The sequence below is a fragment of the Kryptolebias marmoratus genome, linkage group LG16 (genome assembly GCF_001649575.2).
Source record: "Kryptolebias marmoratus isolate JLee-2015 linkage group LG16, ASM164957v2, whole genome shotgun sequence".
Classification (NCBI taxonomy): domain Eukaryota; kingdom Metazoa; phylum Chordata; class Actinopteri; order Cyprinodontiformes; family Rivulidae; genus Kryptolebias; species Kryptolebias marmoratus.
This window is the reverse complement of record NC_051445.1, coordinates 10,485,536-10,510,793: the sequence shown is the minus strand read 5'-3', so window position 1 is coordinate 10,510,793 and position 25,258 is coordinate 10,485,536. Positions and strand designations below refer to the sequence as shown.

The following is a 25,258-nucleotide window of genomic DNA, read 5'->3' as shown; positions in this document are numbered from 1 at the left end:
GGGGGGTCGGGTGCAATGGAAGTGTGTGCAGCTTGTGCGCGTGTGAATGAAATTGAGTAAGAACGTTTACAAGGGGCAAGTCTTTTACATATGGGCTCGTGGATCTCTAAATGTGAGGACCGGCCTGTGAAGCAGTGCTAATTAAGCTTAGAGGGAAAACTGCTCCTGTTTTCCAGCTTCCAAAGTCACGAATGTGCGCAGATTGTGTTTGAAGAGAAAGGTATGCGGAAGTACCGGTAGGATGGAGAGAATGCTGAAGGTCAGTGTCACTGATCTGCAGAAACTCTGCACTGTTTGATCTGTAAATGGCACCGACTGTGGGCTGTCGCTCTGCCTCTGATCTTCCTGGTAGGGTGGCAATGAGCGGATATGGGTGTGCATACGACTGGGTAGGGGATACTGTGTGTGCTCTGTACATTTTATTTTTGTGGATGCAGAAAATAAAACAAGAGGCGCATTTCATAATCCAGTGGAGAAAAAAAAAAAGGGGAACAGAAAGCTGTATATTCATCCTTTCCATTTTCTCTTGAGGATTTAAATTGTAACACATTGATAAACTTCCTTTGAAGATGTAGCTCAGCCGAGTCCTCATCCCCTCCCACCCCTGAGCAGACTTTTTAGAAACGCTCCCTTCTGGACGTCATAGGAGAATTCACTCGACAGGCCAGGCTGTTTTAGCCCTTCGGCTGCATGAATGCTGCGCTCCATAAAGACTTCAAGCCTTGCGATGCATATGATCTGTTGTGCACAAAGATGGAGCAGTTCAGAGCACTGTAGTCCTTTGTAGTAAAATTGTTTTTTTTTAATTTTTCACGGCTTAATAGCTGCAGTTTTGACACAGAGGATCAATTTATTGATGGGATTTTTAACTCCGTCTGCTGCTTTCCTTCCCAAATCAGGAGTCAGGTTCCATCTTTCTCCAGTTCAGCTCCTCTACTGCACTCCAGCTGGAGGTCATCTTTGAGGTGCTTGAGGAGTACGACTGGACCTCCTTCTCCGTGGTGTCCACGCGTCACCACGGCTACCAGGACTTCCTGTCTGTGGTGGAGGGCCTGACGGACGGCTCGTTCATCGGCTGGGAGAAGAAGAGTGTGGTGATCCTGAATGTGACCGACGACCCCGGGGGGGCTCGCACGCGGAGGCTGCTGAAGGAGAACGAGGCGCAGGTGAGACAGGGGGGAGGGAGGAGGGATAGAGGGAGGAAAGGGGAGGAAGTGCTACGACTACCATTGGGGGGCCCCCTTTCTGACAGGTGGCTTCCCAGCTTTTTCCTTCCTTCTTCGTCTCTCCCTCTGTACCTCCGTCTCTCTCTCTCCCCTCTCTCCTCTATCCCTCTGTTCTTCTCTTTCCACGTCGCACCAAGAGTTCTATGGTACAACCAAAACCACGAGCCGGTTTCTTTTTTTCTGGCTGGCTGTCGGTAACATTTTACCGTTGTTTCCAATTAGGAAGCTTTTACGTTGAAAAAAACACCAAAAACAAATTGATACCCATCCGGCCCGACAGTAATCTTTGAACTGGGTGTTCACCGTTGTTTTCAAGCCACATTTAAAAACTACAAAGGCTTTGATTACGCTGGAAAAATTTTAAACTAATATTTTTCCCTCCTAGTGAGAAAAAAACAAATTCTCCAAACAAGAACAAACACTCTGACATCCCCGCGTCGAGTCAGTAGGTGGCGATAATGTTGGAAATGGAACAAGATCCTGAACTTGCGGTTCTCGAAAACAAAACCATTTCTCTTTCTTTTGAATTTGGCATTGTTTACCATTTTATTTAAGTGAAACCATTTTTCGCACGATTGAAGTAATGTCCACTGAATCTTGCCAGAAGTAAAAAAAAACAAACAAACTGATAACACGTCCATTATTGTCTTGGTTTCAATCTCGTACTCAAAATGGGCTGCGACGTCATTGTTGCTCAAAAAATCTGTCAGAATTTGTCAAACACGCTGAAAACTGAGCTTGTTTGTAAAAATGTGTTTAATCAAGACTATGACTTAGCTTTAGTCCAGTTGTTTGGACATTTTCTGTAGTAACTTGAAGAAAACTCATGAACGTACAGGGAGAACATGCAAACTCCACGCAGAAAAGTCCCAGAACCAGAACCCTGTTGCTGTGACACGACAGTGGTAACCATAATGCCACTGTAGGGTTTTTTAAAATAAGGGGCCGTCCACATGGAAATGTAGTTTTCCCATCACTATCTTCATATTTGTTGTTTCTAAAATGATCCTCGAGCGCATCTTCTTTGTTTTCTTGTGCTTATAGTTTGGATCCAGCTGTGTGCTCATGATCCACACGTTGTTTCCTGTTTTTTTGGTGCAGTAGCAACTTTACAGCACCACATACAGTTCCTAAAGTGTTTTGGGTCGTTTTTTAAGTGTTTCCGCATGAATGACAATTCTATAAACGGTGCCACGTTTACAAGGGTCGTAAGTTAAATTTCAGCTAGTTTTTTAAAAGGCTGCATTTTGGCTGTGTTTAAAAAAAAAAAAAAACCCACAAGGGTGATGTTTCAAGATTTTTTCACCCTGAAGCCTGTTTTCAAAAGATACCATTTTGGGGCTCCTAAAGCGCCATTTCTGTGTGGACACAGGCTTATTCACGAAAATCATTCTCATGCTGATGGCCCCACAAGTTACTTACAAATAGCAATCATATTTGGGAGATGACATTTCATCTTCAACGTTTAAGAAAATGATATATACCTGGATGCTGGGTTGATGTTTTCTCCTAGAAGTTTTTTCTTACAGTGTTGATCTCATAGAATAAGTTTGCAAAGGAATATTACAGAGGCAGTCCTGTCGAAGAGCAAGACTACAGCCTATAAATCGAATAAAGCCCATTTACGACTTACTTTTCTGAAAAAGTTTACAGAACTCGTGATTAGATTAAAAAAGTAATACAGTTTGTTACCATGAAGTAATATTTGTTTCTACCTTAGTGTAATTTTATCCAATGAGTTTTTACATTACGGGAAACCGAACCGAAACTCGTCGTTAATTTGTTCCGTAACTCCGAGCAGAAGGAGCTGTGGTTTTGGTTTGTACTTCTGATGTCTTTCATTCCTTTAAACTGTATGCTTGCTCGTTCTCTTCTTCCTCCCTTCATTCACGCTTTATTTATTTATTTCTTTATCTTTAATCCCCGCTTCTTGTGTCTCTTTCCTCTACTTCCAACCTGCCAGTGTCTTCCACACGTCTTCATTTATCATTGTTTTCACCCGAACCTCCTCTTTGACCCCCCCCCATGATCCTCTTGTTCAATTTTTCAATCATGTCTGCGTTCGCATACCTTCTGCTGCTCTCACTCCACCTCCCCCCCTCGCCCTCGGCCCTCCCTCCCTCTCGGCCTCCCTCCCCTGCATTTCTTTGCCTGGAGACAAGCTCAGTCACCTCTGCTGCTTCGCGTTGTACCTTCATCTCTGTTTGCCCATCTCTCATTCCTTCACTTGTGCACTGCGCTCGCCCTGCATGTCCTCCCGGCCACAGGCCCCGCTCTCCGCTCTCCGCTGGCTCGGTTTAGCCCGGGTCTCAATGTCATCGCTAACGTCCCAGCATGGCCGCTTGGTGTTTTCGTCTGCAAGTGTGCGCACGTGTATTGGATTCCTTGGGCTCCGCGCTGCAAGAGTCATTGCAGATTTAACCCACTGCCTGCAGTGAATTGCCCATTCAAAGAGCTAACTATTTAACCTTCTTGCTTTCCACAACACCCCTCGTCCTTTCGCTTTCCTTTACTGCAGGGCTAACAAATGCTTGTGATTGCATAGTGATGCTATTTATATTTGTACCTCATGCTTCCTTTCTCTGTGTTACATTTATTGTAATGTCTTTCTTCTAGCTTGTGGATGACCTGATGAAGGTCTCAGTTCACTGTCTGTGTCTCCTGCTCCATTTCTCTTCCAGCTTCTGTCTTGTTAGCGTTCCTTCTGCTGTCGTTCTTTCTCTGTCGTGTCTTCCTGTCTTTCTACAATCTCCATCTTGTGATGGCGTGTCTCTGTGTGTGTGTGTGTGTCTGTTTATCATTCAGATTCTCTCCTTCAGTCTTCTTTTCAGTGTCCCCCTCTCTCTGTCTGTCACCCCCCCCCACACTGTCGCTCCCAGTCGCTGCCTAATTCACCGGAGGTTTATTGGCACACAGGCAGAGTTGTTTTGCCAAGCCATTACAGTTCAAAATTCAATGAAGGCGCAAGTCTCAGAATGTGCTTTCTGTCTGTATCCCTGACCACCTCCTCTCTGTTGCCTGAAAGAGTTGTCTTCCTCTGTTTGTCCTCTGCTTCCTTTCTCCTCTTCTCTATCAGTTTTTGCATTCTTCTTCCGCTCTAAACGCGTCCCTTCTTCTTTCCGGGTATTTGTCAGCGTTTACCCTTGCTGCCTCAGTTCCATCTCCGTCTTGTCAATACTGTCCTTCCGTCTTTCTCTATTTTTCTTTGTAACCCCCTTAAAACCTCCATTTGGTCAATTTCCACCCCTCCTCCTTCCTCTCTCCTCATCCCTTCATACTTTAGTATTTACTGCAGAGAGCTCGTCCAAGGTCACTGTTGTCTTTCTGTATTGTGTCTTTAATATATAAATTTTTTCTCTCTTTCATTCCGCCTCTTCTTTCACGACTGTCTTTTATCTTTCCGGGCACCAATTTTACAAAAATATGCATTCCTTTTGCTTTTCTTCACTACCCCCCACCTCCCCTTTCCGATCTCTAAGGAGTGACTATTTCCATCTTTGACGACTTCCCTCCATCTCCATTTCGCTCCTCTTGTCTCCTGTTGTCCTCTCTCCTCCGCTCCGCTTTTATAGAAAACACATTTCGAAGTTTAACCTCTTTCCCCTCAGATGTTCTCCATTTTTTTTAACCGTCTCACCCACCCCCTTTCCCGATCTTCTCCCCCCTTTTGCTAAATTTTTTATTTATTTTTTTATTGCTCCACCACTTACAGCAGTTTCATTCCCCCTTTCCTTGTTTTCACCCTGTTTTCATTATTCATTACAGTAACTTGTTTCATCAAGCTCGAGCTCATTAAGCACTGACCTCCATTGCGTTCTGTACCTCCAGCTCAGCTCACGCAGCCTCACAGTCCTCCCTCTTTCTGGTGTGTGTGCTTTTCTTTTTTAAATCATACACCCGACTTCCATAAACCTTATCACATCGCCTCACCGCTATCTCTCCCCTTACCTCCTCCAGCGTTCTTGTTATTTGTTGATATGGCTTTTTCTATCCATCTCCATCCTCTCCCACTCAGGTGCACCTCCTCTCCAGCTCTATACCCCCCCCCCCAACTTCTCCCATCCTCTGTCTTACTCCACGTCTCCCCCTTTCCCCTCCTTATCTCACTGGAGTGTATGTGTGTGTGTGTCTCCCTCTGTTCCTGTCCCCTCCCTGCCTACCTTCCGTCCTCCCAGGTGCGTTTGCTGTACTGCTCTCAGGAGGAGGCCGAGCTGGTCTTCCGCGCCGCCTGGGCCGCCGGTCAGGCCGGGGCCTCGCACATGTGGTTCGCGGTGGGCCCAGCTCTCTCGGGCCTGGGCATGGAGAGCCTGCCCCGGGCTCTGTTTGCCGTACGGCCTCAGGGCTGGAGGGACGAGCCGCGCCGAAGGATCGCCCGCGGAGTGTCCGTGCTCACCCACGGGGCGGTGGCGATGCGCAAGGAATACGGCACCACGGGCGGGCCGAACTTTGTCACCACCTGCATGACGGACGCCAATCAGACCCAGAGACTGCGAAGCAGGATGAGGTAAGGCGGATAAGGGAAATGACAAATCAAAGAAGCACAAGATAGCCGGCGAGCTCCAGACAAAATATACTAAACGGGAGGAAACAAAAATAGAGACGGCATAAGGTGAAATCCTAGGAAAGGAAATTTGGTTCGAGGCCAGAATTAGCGGAAAGATATATGGGAGGAATTAACAGCTTCAGTGTCAGAGAGCACACACACGGGAGATATCTGAATTTGGGTCTGGCTATCATCCATGCAAAATAGATGTTGTTTCTGTGTGTAGTTGTGAGTTGGCAAAATTACCGTAGCATCTGTAGCAAGCAGACCATGTCTCATGTATATTAATGAGCTGGTTTTAATATATTCCTTATAGGCTGTTCAAACACACAGCAGCACACTCGAACAGGTCGCGCACGTGATTCTAGTCATCTTCTCTGCTCATTTTTTAAATGAGTCATTCTTAGTCCAAGTCTTATATAAATCTATATATATATAGATATATCTATATATATGACTCACACATGATATTAGTGAAACTGCTTGTTCTGGTTACTGAAAATGGGCCGAATATCTAATTAATTAGTTTATTTGCAGTCAATTTTGCAAATGATTCTGAGCACCAACAGAGAGGCAATTATCAGGAAATGATTAATGGATTCTTCTGTCTTTGTTTATAAACTATGTCCAGGAGAAAGATGCTTTTCGCTTCTGGTTTTTTAGCACTGCTACCTGCTGTTCACTGTCTGCAACTACAGGCTGCCGTTCCACCTGAAGCTTCCTGTCATGCAACTAAAAAAAAGCTTTCAGATTGTCTGCGTTGTTTTGAAGCCAAGAAGGTGACATAAAGAGAACATCCACAGACGCGTCTACAATTATGAGGCTCACTATAGAGATTGAAGCCTATGCAGAGATTAGCAGCCGTTTGATTCCAAAGATCCTGACAGTTCTGTGTGTGTGATCGTTTGTTTGTGGGTTTGATTAACAGACAATCCCTGACTGTCACCACAGAGCTCCTGTGAATTAGTTTCAAGCAGGAAGGAACCTGGCGGGCATTTTAGTTAATCAAATGCAACGCTAAGATCTCTCTTTTATCATTTAAGTAAACCTTTTAATGTATTAATGCTGTGCAGTTTCTTAAACGTCGTCTCGCCGTCTGTTCCGCCTCGCAGGTATTTCGGCAACATCACCCTCGGCGGTCGAGACTACTCCTTCAACAGCGACGGCTACCTGGCGAACCCCTTCTTGGACGTCATCTCCTGGACTCCTGGACGCGGATGGGAAGATGTAAGGACATGAGATCAGTACTTGAAACACAATTATGCGGACGTGGATTTGAGTGCCAGGCAAAAGCGAAAACCTGATGTCTATAAATTCTGCATGAATAGGTTTTGTGAATGTGAAGGTTACTCTTTAAATAGACTCAAAGATTCCAGCAACACAATCCAACGATGATTTGAACAACACTTGAGGTTTAAGTGAGCTGAAATGAGTGATCTATGTTGCACTGGTAGCCGAAGACAGAGCGTAAACCTGACAGGGTGGACAGTCGGGTCATATAGGTTGATGCTCGCTTAAAGTTCCCGATGTCTAATAGAGTCTAAAACCAGGACAGAGAAGCTTCTGCTGGCAGTTTAACTACGCTTTGTTTGGCCCGCTTCTGTGCTTTGTTGCTGCTGATTCTCCGTGCCTCTGATCCATCAGGTAATGCTTTAAATGCACGCTCACAGCTCTCAACTAATTGTTTCATAAAATTTTTATTGTTAAGTCACTTATGATGCAAAAATGGCAATTATTTTAAAATTCTAGTATAGCTATTTGCAGCTTTTTGGTCACTGTAAACTTGATTTTTTATGATTGGTCTTAAAACAGGAAAACATTATACATTATAGCCTAAGAAATGGGGAAAAAGTGAGTTTTCATCTTCCACATACGATAATATGGTAAAGACATTAAGGTCAATGATAAGAGTGTTTTTTTTACAGAAAAGAAAAAACAAGAACCTCTTCTGGTGGGGTTAACTTGAAGCTTAAGCAGTCTGACTAATCTAAATCGTATGTCTTTGAATTTCCCCGGACAGGGTTGTCTTCATAAGATGATTGATAGAGGGGAAGCGAAATGAAGTCGATTATTTTTTTTTTTCACATTTCATGCCTGGTTTTTATGACTAACCCACATTGAACCTAAAACCATAGTTCAGATTTTTAAAAGTAGGGTGTCATGGTAAGGTTATGAACAATTAATATCTTGTTGTACGGAGCTCTTTGAATGACCTCAGTTTGGAGAAATGGCTTCATTTTAACTGGATTGATGAGCTAATGGTTAGTCACAACTGGGCCAAAACCAAAGTAGGTTGCTGCCATCTTAAAATGATTGGTTCCAAAATAGTTTCACAAATATTTACATGGCATCCTATGACTATTTGTAAGAACAAATGCCGGCAGTGGTAGCTAGCTGTAGCACTTTCTGTGCAACATGGCGAACTAGAAAAATCCTTATTTTGCTAGAATAACAGTATAGTATGAAAGTGACAGCAAAGATTAATAAAATAGCATTTGCATCATCTACTATGAAATCTTTGATAGGACTTGTTAAAGATGGCTTCAGGTCAATTTGTTCTTGGCCACACTCAGACTTGCTGTTAGCTCATTAATCCAGTCAAATTAAACTCTGTTCCTTGTCTACAACAGGTAAGATATTAACGTTTCATAACCTGACCACACAACATAAAATATCCGAACCATCCTCTAAAGCAGGGGTGTCAAACCCAGTGACGCAAAGGGGCCAAAATTAAAAATTTGGTCCTAGCCAAGGGCCAATCACGATCAATATTTATTAAAAATTACATAAATTAACCTTGATTTTAGATGTATTATGTCAAATCATCCTTTTCCCAGTTACAGATTATACAGAATTTAGAGCAAACATACTTTAATGAACACAGACAAATAGATCAAACTTCAAAAAGCACATCATTAGCTGTCATTTCTTACGCCTCACTCAGCTTTTAAATGAATCTTTTAATATTAAAACAGATTTTTTTAAAAAAGCCATCAACAAAAACCTGATCATACAGAAATTAAAACTATATATTGTTGGCTTCTAAGTCACTGTCAAAGAGAAAACTTCACTAATTAGGCTCAGTTTTTTTTAAGCAAAATAAGAATCAGAGACTCGATCTGTCCCAGACTGGAGGGCCGGATAAAATGTTACAGAGGGCCAGATCTGGCCCGCGGGCCTTCAGTTTTACACGTATTCTCTAAAGCTTCAGATAAATTTTATACAACTATTGGAAATTTCTTTAACCTTTCAGAGGAGTTAGTAACTGTTTAATAATAGAAATCTGAGGTAAACAGAAGTTCTTCAAGATATTCTTGTTTATGAGGGAGTTGTACTTCGACACCCGTCATTGTAAACCCATCTTTTAATAACATTAAAATTAATTGCAGCCTTTGCAGACAAATTTCCTAATTTCCCTATCAGACAGCAATATCCTGTGGTTGTTATGATCAATAGTTTTTGATTTGTTCTTACTTCCCGGCTATAGTCACAAGTGTTTACAGAGAAAGAAGTGTTGATTTGAATGGTGCTTAAAAATCTTTGGGTGTAATCACTGTCTGCTTGTAGACATATGTGCGAACATGAGCTGTATGCACGTCTCCTCAGCAACGCCAGCCTGGTACGCCGCGAATATCCTATAAAACTGTTGTTGTTCTGAAATCCATAGCATGAAGCCTTGTCACCTGTTGGAAATGTTTTCCCTTTAATGCAGAGGGATTTTGCCCTCGTCGGTGTCAGAGGAGCGAGAGAAAAGCGATGCTCATTNNNCCCCCCCCCCCCCCCCCCCAACTCTGGCACCGGCTCTTTACCACCACTCTGCTACATGCATAAAAGACACACAGCCGCCTCAGATCGTATACTCTGCAACGGCACAAATGGCAACGCGCGAGCACGAACACACATCGGCGGTTCTCAGCCTCCCCGCTGGTTTTAACAGCCCACCAGAGTCCGGTCTCAGCGTGTCGTAACATGCTGACTCCTGCCACATCCCTCAAATCCCTTTCAATTAGGGGCTCCTGCGCTGGTCCTTCGACTCTGTGCAAACCCGGGGTGCGAGACCTGCCCACACAAATACTCAGAGCACGCACACACACACACAGACATGCACAGAAATGAGAGAACATACTGTATGCTTACACCCTTCTTGCATAAACCCAGTGCACACACACACACACACACACACACACACACTGAGGATAAGACGCTCGTATCTCCCCATTATGCACATCCAAGCTGTTGAATATTTAATGTTCTCTTTACAATGACTGCACCATTACTTAGAGCTGGGGAGCACCCATCTTAACAGACTGAAACGCTGCAGACGAGGGCTGAAGGTTGTCCGGCATTAGTGCCGTTTCTTTCAGCTGTGGACACAGCCCAGAGAGCTAGATATTCCTTAATATTAGCAGAATTTAATGATCATTTATTAAAACGCCGCTCTCAGCTCCTGAAGAATGAAACTTTAGGTTTAAATGGGCCTCCGGTCTTCAAACTTTCGCTTCGAGCCAAAATACTTTCTCCGCCATATAAAATCCGAGCAGTTTTTAGACTTTGCAAGGGTAGCTTTTTTTTTTTTTTTTTTTTTTTCCTTGTTTTTTTCCTGACATGAGTGTCTGCGCCTTTCTAGGTATTTGTCTTATAGAGTGCAGCATGCTCTCCAGTAAGCTCGGTCTGTTTCCTGTCTGTGTTGCCTCAGAGTGTTTTGATTGAATGTCTGTTGCTGAGGCTGCGGTCGAATTTCAGTCGAGACGCTGTCATTGTTGCCAGCGCTCACATTACACAGACAGGCTGACTGCAGAAAAGCTGCCAAACTTTTTCTGTACTCCTCCGGCCTGCTCAAGCGCTCCCATTTCTTATTCACGGTTTACATTAAACCGTCTTAATCTTCCCGCTTTTGCACGGGTACTCCTGTTTTATGTCCGCGTTTTCGTCCCCGGACACCGATCGCACGGAGGAGTGTCAGAAAGCTGGCTCCTCTTGGAGGTAGCCCCGCATTTCAAACGTTTAGCATCCTTGACATCCAGCGCACTCAAAGACAAACAAACCAGACAAACGCGGAGAGAAAAAAAACGGTGAAGCAGCTAAAAAGATTTGTGACAGACATTTTCAGGTCACCAGTGGACACAGAGAAATGCAGCCTCACAGTGTTATCTAAGAATCGATGGACTACATTTGTGTTCTTATTGTATTGAAAGCCTCTGAGAGTAACTTTTGATTAGAGCCTTTTAATTGTGCGTGTGTGCGTGAAGGGTTTCTTTTGTAATTAAGTCATGTTCAATTCAATTAAACTTTATCTCCAGGCTGTTCTGTGGACTTGAGGTTAAAAATGTGTATTTCAGCTCGGCACAGCCACTTTTTTCTTAAAGAGGAGCTAACTTCGGCTAAATGAGTTTCTCTCCATATTATTTAAATAATAATAATAATAATAATCATGATTGTTGTCATGATAACACATCCACAGTGTAGGTGACCTTAGCAAACACCAAATAGGCTGTGTCACCTTTACAGATATTGAGCTGAAATATGATGTGGAAGTTGCTAGGAGTCGTTCTCATCACGTACGCCGCGCAGATCGCAAGATCTCACAATGTGCAAGATTGTGCATAACAGTGTTTTCGAGATTCAATCAAAATGGTTGTAAATGCCATTTCTCACTATAAGATGTTCTGAGCTTAAAACTCTTGCATGAAAGGTGGTGGGCAACATGCAATCCTCCAAGGAATGCCGCGGCTTTAATTATGTTGTTCATCTTCGAAATTCACCTCCGTATTAAGAGCTAAAACAAACATGGTAGACGTAAAGTAATGGGACCTTTGCTGACACACAGATTTGACTCGTAATTGCTAACATCTAATACAGCAATTAATATTTAGTGTTTGAAGATAGAGTAAACAAAGCCAATATCCTGTGTAATAACTGTACAGTGTAATCAAATCGGACTACATGGCCTGCAGGAAGCACTGCCTTTATGAAGCCCGTGTTCTTCAGCTTTTATTGATGCTGTCAAAGAGAAGCTTATTTATGACTTTACTCATTTTGTGTTCGTCGTTTACTGTATTTCTGGTCTTGTATGTTGTGTTCATATAATATTGGAAGTGATAAAAGGGTTCAAGTTCACATATGCACACGAAGATGATGAAATTTACCAACATCTCTGTTATTGTTTTGACTGTTAAAGTAAAACTCTCAAGTTCTGCTTAATAAACCAGAAGAACATATTATCACATACAGTAACACACATTTATTTTGTTTAAAGGGAGTGCTACAAACCATCAAATATCATTTATTTATTGACTTTGTACCTAGAAATTCAGGGTCCGTCCACTTTGGAACAATATTTGTGATTACGCCAATTGTTTTTTTGTCTTTTTTTAGTGTTTCAGCCTTGGGTTAACACAGAAACAGTGTTTTTAGAGCCCCAAAATGGTATATTTTTGAAAACAGGTTGCAGAGTGAAAGCATCTTGAAACACCATCCTGGCAGTTTCGTGTTGACAACGAAAAGAAGCGTCCTTCTTTTTCTTCTCATGTTTACACTTTGCACCCAGCGTGTCAACTGCATGCCCATGCTTGGCCTCGTTTCCTGTTTTGGATGTACTTTCATGGCAGCGTTGCAGCGCCGCATACAGGCCCGGCATGCTTACTGCAGCACTGTGGAGTGTTTTCTGTGCTTTCGTGTGGACGAAGGCGAATATATTTTTAGAAGCTCCAAATAAAAGGATCGTTTGGGGGAAAATGATGTTTTTCGTGTGGTTTGGGCAGGGCCTTAAATTTCACTGACTGCTTTGCTCCAGATCTGTCACTGCAACACCAATGTGCTCAAAGAAACGTAAGGACGTGGCAGCTGCCCGAGCACTAATTGTAGTTCTGAACCCAGATGGAAATTTAACACGGTAATACTTAAAATCACAAACTAATCAGTTGTAATCACTTTAATAAATTGCCACACATTTATCAGGCATGGTTAGAATCACAATACTAGAAAATGCAATTAAAAAAACATAAATAGACTGTATCAATTGGTAGTTTTAGTTTAAGGTTTAGGTGGACTAGAAAGCTGTGTTTTGTTATTAGCAACAGAAAAACGGATTGTGGGGAAAACAGACTTCCTAAAGTAATCAATTGAGCTCTCAGCTCAGTTAGGTTTCACTCAGTTCGAGTGATCAAGCAGGGATTCACACAATCAATAAATTAGTGAATTGATTTTTTTTTTTTTTTGGCAGAAAGAGACTCAAAGCTTCTGATCACAAGGATGTCCACTCCGAGATTTGTTAATGCAACAAGATGTTTGATGCTTTTATTCCTCACAGGGTCACTTTTACAAAAATCTCCTATTATTTTAGTCAAACTTTTCTAATAAAAGCAAATTAAATTAAAAAAAAAAAAGTTCTGGTTTGTTTTTAGCAAATCGTTGGTTAAATTATCAGTTTGCAAGTAAAAATATACGGCTTAAGATGCACAATTCAGCTCTCAGCTCGGTTAGGTTGCACTCAGTTGCGAGTAATTGTGCAGGAATACGTGCAATCAGTAAATGAATGAAGTGAATTGATTTCTTTGGCATGAAGAGACTCCGGGCTTTTGATCATTAGGATATCTACTAACGGCTGAAGGAACCAGGCGTTAGCACGAGCTGATCAATGCCGTTTTCTTTCACAGGGTTCCACTTACAAAGCCGCATAATCACAATGACACACCTGCAAGGGGTTTTTATTTATTTTATTTTATTTTATTACACTTCTCCAAAAAAAAGGCAAATGGAAAATTGAACTTTTCAGTTTGTTCCGATTTGCTTTTAAACAAAAATCGCAGAACAAGTTGCGGGTGTAGCATATTTTCTAAAATGACCAATTCATCTCTCAGCTCACTTTTTTGTTTCATCCAATTGTGAGTAATTGTGCAAGGATAAACACAATCACTAAATGATTTGAGTGAATTGATTTTTTTTTGGCACAGGGAGACTCCAGGCTTTTTGATCATTAGGATATCCACTCCTAGCTAATGGTTAAAGCAACCTGGTGTGAGCACAAGATAATCAATGCCCTTATTTCTCACAGGGTTACACTTATAAAGCCACATAATCGCAACCGCACACCTTTAAGTTTCCCTTTGTTTTTACCAAACTTTCCCATTAAAAGCAAAGGAAAAATAATTGGATGACCAGCAGAAGGAAAAGGGTACACTCGCTGGTGCTGCAGCTGCAGCTGCAGTGAGAGGAAAACACTCATTTAGTTCATTTCACCTGACAGGACCGTGTTTGCTCATTGATTTGCCCATAAAGTGATAATAAGTGGCTCAAACTTAGCCCAGCAAGTTCTGGAGTACTTTATTGCAAAAACAGTAGATCTAGTAAAACTACAAACTAAAAAAAAAAAAATTCATCATTTTGACTTTTTCAAAATTGGACTCAATTACCGGAAGAGTTTGATGTGTCGCCAGAAATGCTATTGAACAAATCTTTTTATTTAGTAAATAGTGGGGATTTGGAATATTCCAGAGCATTTAAAAACAAAACAAAATACGTGAGCAAACACAAATATTTATAGGTCCTGGTCTCCCCTAGTTGTAGCAAATAAAGGAAACTTTTCTCTGATTTTTGCAGTCAGATGTTTAATGCATCAAATAAGTAAAATCAAAAATGAAAAGGCAAAGGTAACCATACAGGTACAGTCATATCCAGTCCTTGAAGTTAAGTTAATTTAGGTTCTTAATAGATCATCATATTGTTTACCTTAGATCTGTTCATCCTTACACACACGATGCAAATTAAAAATGAGTTCCTGTCATTTTTATAAACACAACTTCTTTTCATGAGCTGGAGAAGAAACAGATGTTGCTCGTCTCAACAACTCCTGCTTCACTGTGCTGAATTGAATCCAGAATGTTGTAATAATGGACATATTATCTGTGAGTAAAAAAAAATTAAAAAATAGGAGTTTTAAAATTATAGAACCAACTGCACAGATATATATTTTTTTCAGACACATTTGTAGAACACCTTATCGAGTTAAAATCTTGCAGAGGGGAAGAGGACGAGCCAAAAATATTCTCTAAATTTGGAAACTGTACTGAATCCAAATATGGTTACATGAACTAATTCTGTCATTCTTTTTGAAAAACCTTTGTTTTAATAACTTCAAGTCGAAATGGGAAATTTAGGGACACCTTTGCCTTCAGGATCCACAAAGAAAGTCAGCCGAGTCGGTGTGGTTTGATCGTTTTTGATGCTTTCTGTTCGTCGCAGTAAAACCGACGTGTTGATTAATCATTGCTAGCAAAGGGAAGTAAAAAAAATGTGTTTGTTTCCTGCACCTTTCTCTGACGTTCCTCTCTTCGGTTCCCCTAGGTAGGCTGGTGGGAGAACGGCGTGCTGAGGCTTCGGTACCCAGCCTGGTCCCGCTACGGGCCGTTCCTGAAACCGCCCGATGATGCCCAGCACCTGCGTGTGGTCACGCTGGAGGAAAGGCCGTTTGTCATTGTGGAGCTTGCAGACCCTGCTTCTGGGACCTGCATCCGTGATTCAGTTCCCTGCAGAAGACCCCTTAATGCTAGGTCTGAATGTTTCATTTTATTCTGAATGTGATGTCATCCTTTTCCATACTTTAGTACAATTTAACATTAAAGGGATGGTTTAGATTTTCTGTTTCGGGGAGTTCTGCGACAAGATTATGAACAATTAAGAAGTTAATATCTTACCTGTTGTAGATAACTTATTGAGCAACCTCAGTTTAGAGAAATGAGATTAATTCCTGCCAGCTTAAAACAGCGTCAGTCTCAAACAGCAGTTCATGCAGTCACCAGCTTATAAACCTTTACACTGCTGTCATTTTCACATTACATTATTTTCTGGCAGAAATAGTATTATATTCCTGATGGAAGTGCCCCGGGCTGCACTGGAAGTGCTACATCAAGCCACTATTAAAAGCTAGCTGCTATTTGTGCTTGCAAATAATCTTGGATTTCCATATAAATAACCACGTAAGGCAAAGTGACAGCAATGCAAACGTTTATAAAATAGCTTTTGCACAAAAACACTAAAGTTTTTTAGATTGCAGTTGTTTTACGACAGCAGTCTAGCTGCTAGCTTGTTAACCCGGTCAGAATTAAACTCTATTTCACCAAACAGAACGTTCAAAGAGCTTTCTGCAACATTAAGATATTAATTGTTCATAACATTTCCAGTGAATGCCACTTCAAAGGATCTGAATTATCCCTTTACTACCTCTCTGGAGTAGAAATAATCAGAAAAGAATTAACCGAAAAAGGAGTGGCAGTGTTTTTTATATCATTTATCAGAGTTGTGAATGGAGGTCCTGTGCTCTCAAGATGCCGTCCAACTGAGGTTACATCAGTCATCTATCAACACTGTAGTTCTTTCATTCCCTGGCCATAATCAATAACAGATTGCTCTCCAGCAAACTGACTCAAGTCTGGAATCAGATATGACCACAGAGGAGCTTTATGGTTCATCAGCTTCTGAAGGAATGACAGCACCTGTCCCGCGCTGGTTTATCAAACCTGCCATCGAGGACCTCGCCACAGTTTTCCTATTTTCGTGTGTTCCTTTCTGTCATTTTCCTTTTCCGTCCGTTTCCTTCCCTTCCTTTTGCTTTCCTTTTTCCAGACATTTTCCCCTTTTATTTCCTTCGCTAATTTCGCTTCTCTGCAACTCTTCCACAGCGCCATTCACGAGGGCGTGGTGCCTCTGAAGCAGTGCTGCAAGGGCTTCTGCATCGACATCCTCAAGCGGCTCGCCAAGATTGTCGGCTTCACCTACGACCTGTACTTGGTGACCAACGGGAAGCACGGGAAGAAAATCGACGGGGTTTGGAACGGCATGATCGGAGAGGCAAGCCTTTGTTTGCGCGCACGCGTGGATGCTTGCGGTTTTGCCTGTCTGCCCGCATGAGAAATGTGTTCTCAGCCAGCAGTACTTGTGTGTGTGTGTGAAAAGGGCGCGTGGCCGTGCCTCTTCGTATTTTTGCAGTTCAAGCCATGAAGGTGCAGAAGATTCATCAGCAATCTCCATGAGTCATATCAGTCGCTGCGAAGGTTTCACCCACTTATCAACTGCTAACAATTAGACAGCTGTCATTTGTCACAAACAAGAGAAAACACGCAGGCGCCCCGAGACAAACTATTAAAATGCAGGGATGCAGTGTTCACGCTCCCGTTTGAAACACGTCCGCACTGTGTGCTGCTTGGCAAAGACACATCCTTCCTCACACAATGTCAGACACCCCCCTGGCAAGCTGGAGTTAGTCTTTGATATTTTCGTGGTCATATGGGTCATGAACTCCCATCAAGAAAAGACGCAGAGAAGCTGGCAGGAAAAATATCGTAAAAAAAAAAAAAACAACAAAAAGGCAGACAAACAGGCATGCACACACACGGCACTCACACATACACCGAGATCAATACGGCGGCTGCCGCTTCGCCGAAGCTCCCCGCTGTTTCTGACTTTCTCCCAGAGGGAACTTGCCAAACGCCATCAGTCACGGGTTCTAAAACAGTTCCACTGCGCTCCAACGCTCCTATCATCTGTAATTTGACCACAAGTCAGAGCTGGCTGTCAAATCTATTTTCACAAGCAAAAAGGCCACACGTATTTTTTGTTTTCTCCAACTAATTTCTGTCTTTTGATCAGCTGCTCCAAAGCCTGCCATTCTTTGATCAGGTAATCCACAGACTTGGCAACGTTGGATGGGGGGGGGGCTTTGCGTTCCACTTCACTTCAGTTTTCTGCTGATTTGCTCAGAAGAGCGGATGTGCCATGTCTAATGTAGATTAACATTTCGCTCGTACAATCAGCAGACACAGCGGTTTTCAGGTTTTGCTTGATGGTGGCGGGGAGGAGATGGGGCCCCGGCTCATTTCGTATGCTAAGGAGATTCACAAAGAGACACGTGTTCGGTAATTGGACTGCACCGAATCGCTGGTTCCCCTCGTGCTCGCACGTTCGAGGATGTGCAAAGGGTCAAGGTGTAGAAATGTCAGGATCTCACCTGGAAATAAATCTCTGCGGACCGTCAAAGAGTGCCTTTGTATATCCGAAACACTTACAGGCATCGTGCATAATTGTATTTCTTTGTTAATAATTGTTTTTGTCCCCCTTCAGGTGGTGTACAAGCGGGCAGACATGGCCATTGGCTCGCTGACTATTAATGAGGAGAGGTCAGAGGTCGTGGATTTTTCTGTCCCCTTTGTGGAGACGGGGATCAGTGTCATGGTCTCCCGTAGCAACGGAACCGTGTCACCATCAGCTTTTTTAGGTAAGAGGCTCCAGTGCATTGGAGGCATCTAGCTGATGTAGAGAATTTAATCTAGTTGTAAAGTGTTGAGTTTGCATTAAATGCTTCAATCTTTAGGAGCCGGTCTTTACATCTCGACGAGTCGCACTCCCTTTTTTTTAGCTGCTTATGTCTTTTTAACTTCTTGTTTTTCGCTGTCAGCACAGTCCAGGCCCCAATGGAAGAAAAGTGTTACTGATTTATAGACTGCATCGAGAAGATCTTAGAGAAGAGAACCATTCTTTATGGACTGAAGAATGTGTTTACTCGAGTGCTTTCTGTTTTCATTGAATGGGAGGTCGATTGCTGTATGTTTACCGCACGCTGGCGAGGGTGGAGCAAGAACGTCTCTGCCCGTGTCTGTGTTCGTTTGTATATAGAGTTAGCAAAATATCTTATGAATATGTGAACAGGTTTTTATGGAAGTCTCAAAAAGCAATTCTTTGGTTGACATCTACAACGTCTTAACTTCTGGAGTCAGTCCAGTTCAATATGGTCTTAGCTCAAACTTGGCTGTAGCTCAGTCAGTTTATCACATATTGGTGTGGTAGTTGCTGAGAGTTGTTCTGGTGGCTGCAGTAGCTCGGTGCTCTGCAGGTTCAAGCTCAGATTGCATCAGGAAGGGCATTTCGAGTTTGCTTGCTGTGGCAACCCCTACATGTGGCATCAGCCGAAGGAAGAACGAGTTGCCGAGAGTCATCCCCAATATATACTCTGAGCGTTGACTGATCATGTAAAATCTGTGCCGTTAACTTTTAAAATGAGGTATTTGTTTGTTAGCGTAATATCTCATCCGTGACCAATTGAATTTCAGTGAAACTAGGTGTACATCTACAACTGGCTGGCTCAGCCTACTGACCTTAGAAAACACAAAAATGTCTGTAACTCTGGCATTTTTTAAAATGTTGATTTAAAACTTAGTGTGGTTGTAGCTGAGCATTGTCCCTAACACATGCTTTGAGTGCAACACATTGCTTGACGTAATAAGTTCTTTCGGCTGCGCCCTTCTTTTAGGGGTTGCCACAGTGAGCAAACTCACATGAGCAATTTGGCAATTGTTTTACGCCGGGTGCCCTTTTTGCCACAACCTGGGCTCGAACCTGCAACCCTCAGGATTACAGGGCGACAGCGCTGAGCACCAAGCTTTTAACACGATGCATGACTTCATTGCTTAAAAGCTTAGCATTCACTGTTGGTGTCATGCCTGTTTATCTCTCATGAACCACTTGATGAATGTCATTAAACTCTCAAAAAGTAATTAATTAGTGGCTGTACATCTACAACAGAATAATTTTACTTAGTCTAATACAGGTAATCAACCTCAACTTACACAAGAATGGCTATACTGCAGTGAATTTTACAGATACTGAGGTCAAAGTTTTGGCGTAATAATAGCTGAGAGGTATTCACAACACATCCTTCAAATGCTTCATGAAGGGGTTGCACGTAATTTTATTTTCAAGGTTTGACCAAAACGTCTATAATTCCATCATTTCTCAACATATGGTTTTAGTTTCAAACTCTTTGGTCGATATCTGTTCCTTTAAGGAATACAGGGCCTTTAATCTTCGTAGTATGTTTTTATTGAATGAGTGAATGCCAGGAAGAATTTAACTTTTCCCCCTTTTTTCTGTGTCCCGTCACAGAGCCCTACAGTCCAGCCGTGTGGGTGATGATGTTCGTCATGTGCCTGACGGTTGTGGCCGTGACTGTCTTCATTTTTGAATTCTTCAGCCCTGTGGGCTACAACCGCAGCCTGCAGACTGGCAAGAGTGAGTGATGAGTCCGAGCTGTCAAGAGTTCCCCTGTCTGATAAATGGCTCTGTGTAAAGTCCATCACTGATGCCTAATGGATCAAATTGTCAAACACCTCCAGAAAAAAAAAAAAAAAAAAATGGTAAAAAGAGAAGAAAAAAATGTTTCAACTGGGATTTTTTTTTTTTTTTGCTGTCCGATTGCTCCCGCGGCTCATTTATAATTAACCGTAGGGCATATTTAATGTGCTGCCCCAAATCCTTCACTATAAGTTTGGCAAATNTTTGTAGATGACTAAAAAGAGAAGAAAAAAATGTTTCAACTGGGATTTTTTTTTTTTTTTGTTCTTGCTGTCCGATTGCTCCCGCGGCTCATTTATAATTAACCGTAGGGCATATTTAATGTGCTGCCCCAAATCCTTCACTATAAGTTTGGCAAATTATATGTACAGTATATTGAACTGTGTCCAAGTATTCTCAATATGAAAGCAGTCCATTTATTATTCAGCAGTGTAGTTTGTACCCCTGTGATATTCAGCGCGCCTGATGCCTCGATCCAATACCCTGCTGGACTCGCCTCTTTCACTGCATGATTGCTGCGCTCGACATAATTTTACCTCTCGGTCATCCTCCCATATAACCCTCTCATTCACTCCTGTCTCTTCTTTTCCTTTCCCACCTTCCCCATCATTCTGTAAATACAGAGGTATTTGAACTCTTTCAATGGTTTAATCATTTGATCGTGTTGCAGCTGGAATGAAAGCGTCTATCCTCGAAATGTATAGTTGCTGCCTTATGAGGTTCGATGGCGCTTTCCCCTATCAGTGCATATTCTTGGGAGGAGTTTTATTTGAATTGGTTGCTTCCTCTGCCGCCTTATACACATTACAATGTCTTGTACTAATAGCTGCTTTCTAGAAAACGAAAACTGCGCAATTTATACCTTTTTCTTGTCGTCTTTTTTCTCTCTGTCATGTCGAGTAGAGGCTGGAGGGTCTACGTTCACGATCGGAAAGTCTGTCTGGCTCTTGTGGGCTATTGTCTTCAACAACTCTGTGCCAGTCGAGAACCCGAGAGGAACCACGAGCAAAATCATGGTGCTGATCTGGGCCTTTTTCGCCGTCATCTTTCTGGCTTCCTACACTGCTAACCTGGCGGCCTTTATGATCCAGGAGGAGTACATTGACACAGTTTCAGGCCTCTCGGACAAAAAGGTACTCCGTCGCTTGAATACTGATTAAGTGGAAAAAGCTGAAGGAGAATTAATGTCTTAGAGTGAGCCAAATCCCTTGCATTTGAATGTTGAATTGATTAAAGCACGGGAATTAAGAAATGAATAGAATTTCATTTAACGTAACTCAATTACCACAATTCTCGGTTACATAAAAGACGGACAAAAATGGTACTTTGAGGCTACACACCGCTCTCTTTTTCTTTTTTCTTTTTTTTCTCTTTTAAGTGTGGATGCAGTGTCGTAAGTTAGTCTGGACAGTGGACAGAAATAGGTCAGACGGATTGGTGCACAACTCGGTGTGTCTCATGTCCCTTTTTTTTTCGTCTTTCTTTCGCTGCGATAGTTTCAGCATCCAGAGGAGCAGTACCCACCTCTGAAGTTTGGTACAGTACCCAACGGGAGCACAGAAAAAAACATCCGCTCCAACTATCCGGACATGCACCAGTACATGGGCAAATACAACCAGAGAGGTGTAGAAGACGCCATACTGAACCTCAAGACTGGGTATGTCTGAGTTTCTGTGTTTTTTTTCTGAATCCTTTCACTTCACATTCTCATTTAGTTTTCCATCTGCTCCTTTTTTACCAAAGATGAAGTGTCACCTATTGCTCGTGAATCTTTGTCGGGTTTGATTCAGTCTGATGTTTCAGTCAGATATGAGCACAAAACTTTTAATTCTCACATCCCTAAATTACATTTTTTGTTTAGTTTTAAGTAGTTCATTTATGTACTTTAATTATTAATCAGTCTAAAGCTCGTATTTTTGTTTGCTGTGTGATTTAAGATGACCGCCGTTGCTTGTTGACGAAAATGGCTATAACTCTGTCAGTTTTACAGATATTGAGCTAAAGTTTAGTGTGGTGATGGCTGAGAGTCATCCCCAGCACATACTCAGAGCACAGAACGGGCAAGGTCTTTGTTTAAAACGTTGGCATTTAATGACCCTTTTACACGGGCTCTAAAGGTCCCGGCTCCACTCTGCTCCTCTTGCTTTGCGTGCGTTTACATCGGCATTTTTTCGAGGTCGGTCCCTACTTATTTGGTCCCTGCTTCAGAGTCGGGCCCTGCTTCGTGGGCGGCGCAAGCTTAGCTCCAGATGCAAGCATAAAGAGCGAACGGTAGGAATATAAACAACAGCGTTAGCTTACCCTGCAACGTTTCTGCCGTCTGTCCCCCAGCTGAAGGCACTGTAAAGCCTGAAATCTCCGGCGGATAACAGCTGTCCTGCTCCGCGCAACAACTGCGGCATCCAGAGCATTTCTTCCACTGCGCCTCTCTTCCTGAAGCCTCAGGAGAATATAAGTTTAAAAACCGGCAACAACACAAGGCCAACGTTGTCCATAGCGCTTCCGTTGTTTACACAACTTGCGCCAAGTTTTGGTTGCGCACCCTCGCGGCCCGGCCGCCCGCAACACGAGGAGGCATTCTTCTGCTATCGACCAAACTGGCCGGTGTGAACACGATGCATTCTTTATCGAGCCGAGTACAGCGGAGTAGAGCCGGACTTCTGAATTAGTTCCCATGTAAAAGAGGCATAAGATGTTCCTTCAAAGAATGCTACTCATGTTCAGCATGTATCCAGTACGTCTGGGTAATATTTAGTTTTATGGTACATAGTGTAAGCGATCACGGCAAACAACGACAGCAGGCACGATCTGTGGTTTTTTTTGAATTTCAGTTTATTTATTTTTTTTGTATTCTCACTCTGTCACTAGCAGGCCATCATCCACAGTGGCATTCTTTTCAACTCCAACTAACATTTCACATCTTTTGTCACACTTCATGCTTTGCTGCACAAATTCTCTCACCTTTCTTCTTTCCCTCTGCACCTTCGCAGCTATCTCCACACATGCGGTGTGAGCAGCATTTCCCCCCTCTTCAGTTTTCCCGTAGAATCTCCATCACTCGTCATGTGTTGGATAATCCCAATTTGCTTTATCCTAAGCCTCTGTCGTGATCCACACTGCCTTGACACTGCAATTATAACTCGGCGTTAACACGCACAAAATATCAGAAACTCGCGCTTTTCTTCTGGAAGTTTTTTTTCCGCCTGTTTCTTAAGACTTTCCCTTCTTCTCTCTTCTCAGCTGCTCTTTTGTGTTACGGTTCCTTCCTCTTTCTCTCTTTTTTCTTTTTTTGATCCATTCTTTCCCCTCCTAGCGTGCTTTCCCTGTGTGTCTGTATTTAAACTTTATAATCCTCATCACTCTCTGCCTCTATCCCATGTCTTTTCCACCCTGAAGTGTGTAAATCTCTCTCCTCCCTCCCTGCTTCGTCTCTCCCTGTCGCTGCACTCGTCGCTCCGTAAATCCCCCTCAGCCTCCTCCACCGTCTTCCTCTTACTCACAGATCCTCACCTGATTTCTGCCTTATTTCATTCTCCTTGTGTTTTCACTCTTGCTGCCAAACCCGCTTTACTATTCCACCCTTTCTCGCTCTCCTTGTCATTATTTAACTTTTTATGCCCCCTCCATCATTCCCCGCGCCTGTCTGCTGTATTTTTTCCTTTGCACCCAGCTGTCTTCCCAGGTACATTGTGGAGATGTACCTTTATATACCCCCCCCCCCCTTTGCCTTAGCCGGTGTCTCCCCATCCTTGTGCTGTCTCTCGTCCATTAAATGATGAATGAATTCTACCTTTACCCCTTCACAGGAAGCTGGATGCCTTTATTTACGATGCTGCGGTGTTGAACTATATGGCCAGGAAGGACGAAGGCTGTAAGGTGAGGACTGACACCCAGCGCGCACGTTTTTGGATCGCCTATTTGCCCGACGGTTAGCTTTTAATTATCTGCAAATTTGTCCTTTCTCCAAGGTGATGACCATAGGCTCGGGGAAGGTTTTTGCCACCACAGGCTACGGTATCGCCTTGCACAAAAACTCACGCTGGAAACGTCCTCTTGACCTGGCTCTGCTGCAGCTGGTGGGAGATGGTGAGAACTATAGAGAAGGATGCAAATAATTAATGCGGTGGACGGGGCGAGGGAAAGAGCCACGGGTCAAACTATAAGGTTGGGGAAACGAGCGACGGCATGGCATGAGGGCTGAAGGGGGGGGGGTCAGAGGAAGGACACAGGGGGTAGATGAATGAGAGGATGCTGAGAAGTGGATGGGGGGGGAATATAGGACATGTGAAGGCTGAAAGGTGTTTTGATTGTCACAGAGGGAATAATGACGTGTTGGAGAGGGCTGATGGGACTTTTTTCAAGAGGTCTGTGGGTCTCTTTATTGACCAGAAGACAAGAACAAGAAGAATATCTTTTTTTTCTTTTGTTCGTTAGTGAGGTAATCTTTGTTTGTTTTTTATCACTCGCTGCTCAAGGCAAAGGTGATAACCTTTTTGTCTGTGTGTTTGTTTGTCTGGGGCGTTAGCAAAACATCTCATGAACCACTGAATGGATTTTAATGAAACTCTCAGAACGGACTCATTAAAACCGGTCAGTTTTTGGAGGCAACCCAGTTCAAGATGGCTGCTACAACTAACTCAAAAATGAGTTTTATAGATATGGAGCTACAGTTTGAGGTGGTAGTAGCTGACAGTCATTCACATCAAATACTCCAAGCATTAATAGATCATGCAAGATGAAGTGACATCTCACAATATTGCATTAAATTGTGTTTAATGTTATTTTGAAGGTTTGACTAAAACAGCTACAACTCATTTCTCATCATAAGAGGATCTTTGTTTAAATCTCTGACATAAAAGTCGTTGGGGGATATGCATTCCTTAAAGAAAAACTAGGCCTTTAATTTTCTGCTTGGAATCATAAAAGACAAAAAGGGGTGGGGGAGGATTTATTTGAGCGAGTCAGAGTTGTAAAAAGTCACATCTTATGCACTGACAGATTTACACAAATACAGATTAGCCGCGACTGACAAAAGCACTGAGAATACGCAAGAGGAAAAAAAACAAACTGAAAAGAAATGCCTGGAAATGCACCATAGGAAGAGGGCACAAAGGTAGAAAGGGGATCCAGAAAACGTACTGTAAAAAATTAATAATTGATAGCTATAAGAGCATTATCGGTGCACTGTTTACTTGTGTCTAAGAGGAGAAGGTTCCTTGTGTGACTGAGGGAATCTGCTTTTAGCAGTAGTTGTCAGTACACAAATGCCTGATTGTCATTTTACACAGTCTGCCACAAGCGTTTATTGTCTCAATTGGACCGAGCTTGTTTGGCTTCTGCTCATGCTTTAAATCAGCTTTGCTTATGG

At 42.7% G+C, this 25,258-nt stretch overlaps 1 protein-coding gene across 1 annotated transcript in view; it reads left to right on the top strand.

Moving 5' to 3' along the window:
• Window positions 1–25,258, top strand: part of LOC108235494 (glutamate receptor ionotropic, NMDA 2D) — a 63,539-nt gene that overhangs the window by 24,363 nt on the left and 13,918 nt on the right. Inside the window, exons 4-14 of the mRNA XM_017415528.3 lie at window positions 900–1,166; window positions 5,402–5,730; window positions 6,882–6,996; window positions 15,112–15,317; window positions 16,446–16,614; window positions 17,884–18,037; window positions 19,702–19,827; window positions 20,794–21,023; window positions 21,387–21,547; window positions 23,697–23,766; window positions 23,859–23,976. Of these exons, the coding sequence (XP_017271017.1) occupies window positions 900–1,166; window positions 5,402–5,730; window positions 6,882–6,996; window positions 15,112–15,317; window positions 16,446–16,614; window positions 17,884–18,037; window positions 19,702–19,827; window positions 20,794–21,023; window positions 21,387–21,547; window positions 23,697–23,766; window positions 23,859–23,976 (1,945 nt within the window). The remainder of the gene's footprint in view (window positions 1–899; window positions 1,167–5,401; window positions 5,731–6,881; window positions 6,997–15,111; window positions 15,318–16,445; window positions 16,615–17,883; window positions 18,038–19,701; window positions 19,828–20,793; window positions 21,024–21,386; window positions 21,548–23,696; window positions 23,767–23,858; window positions 23,977–25,258) is intronic.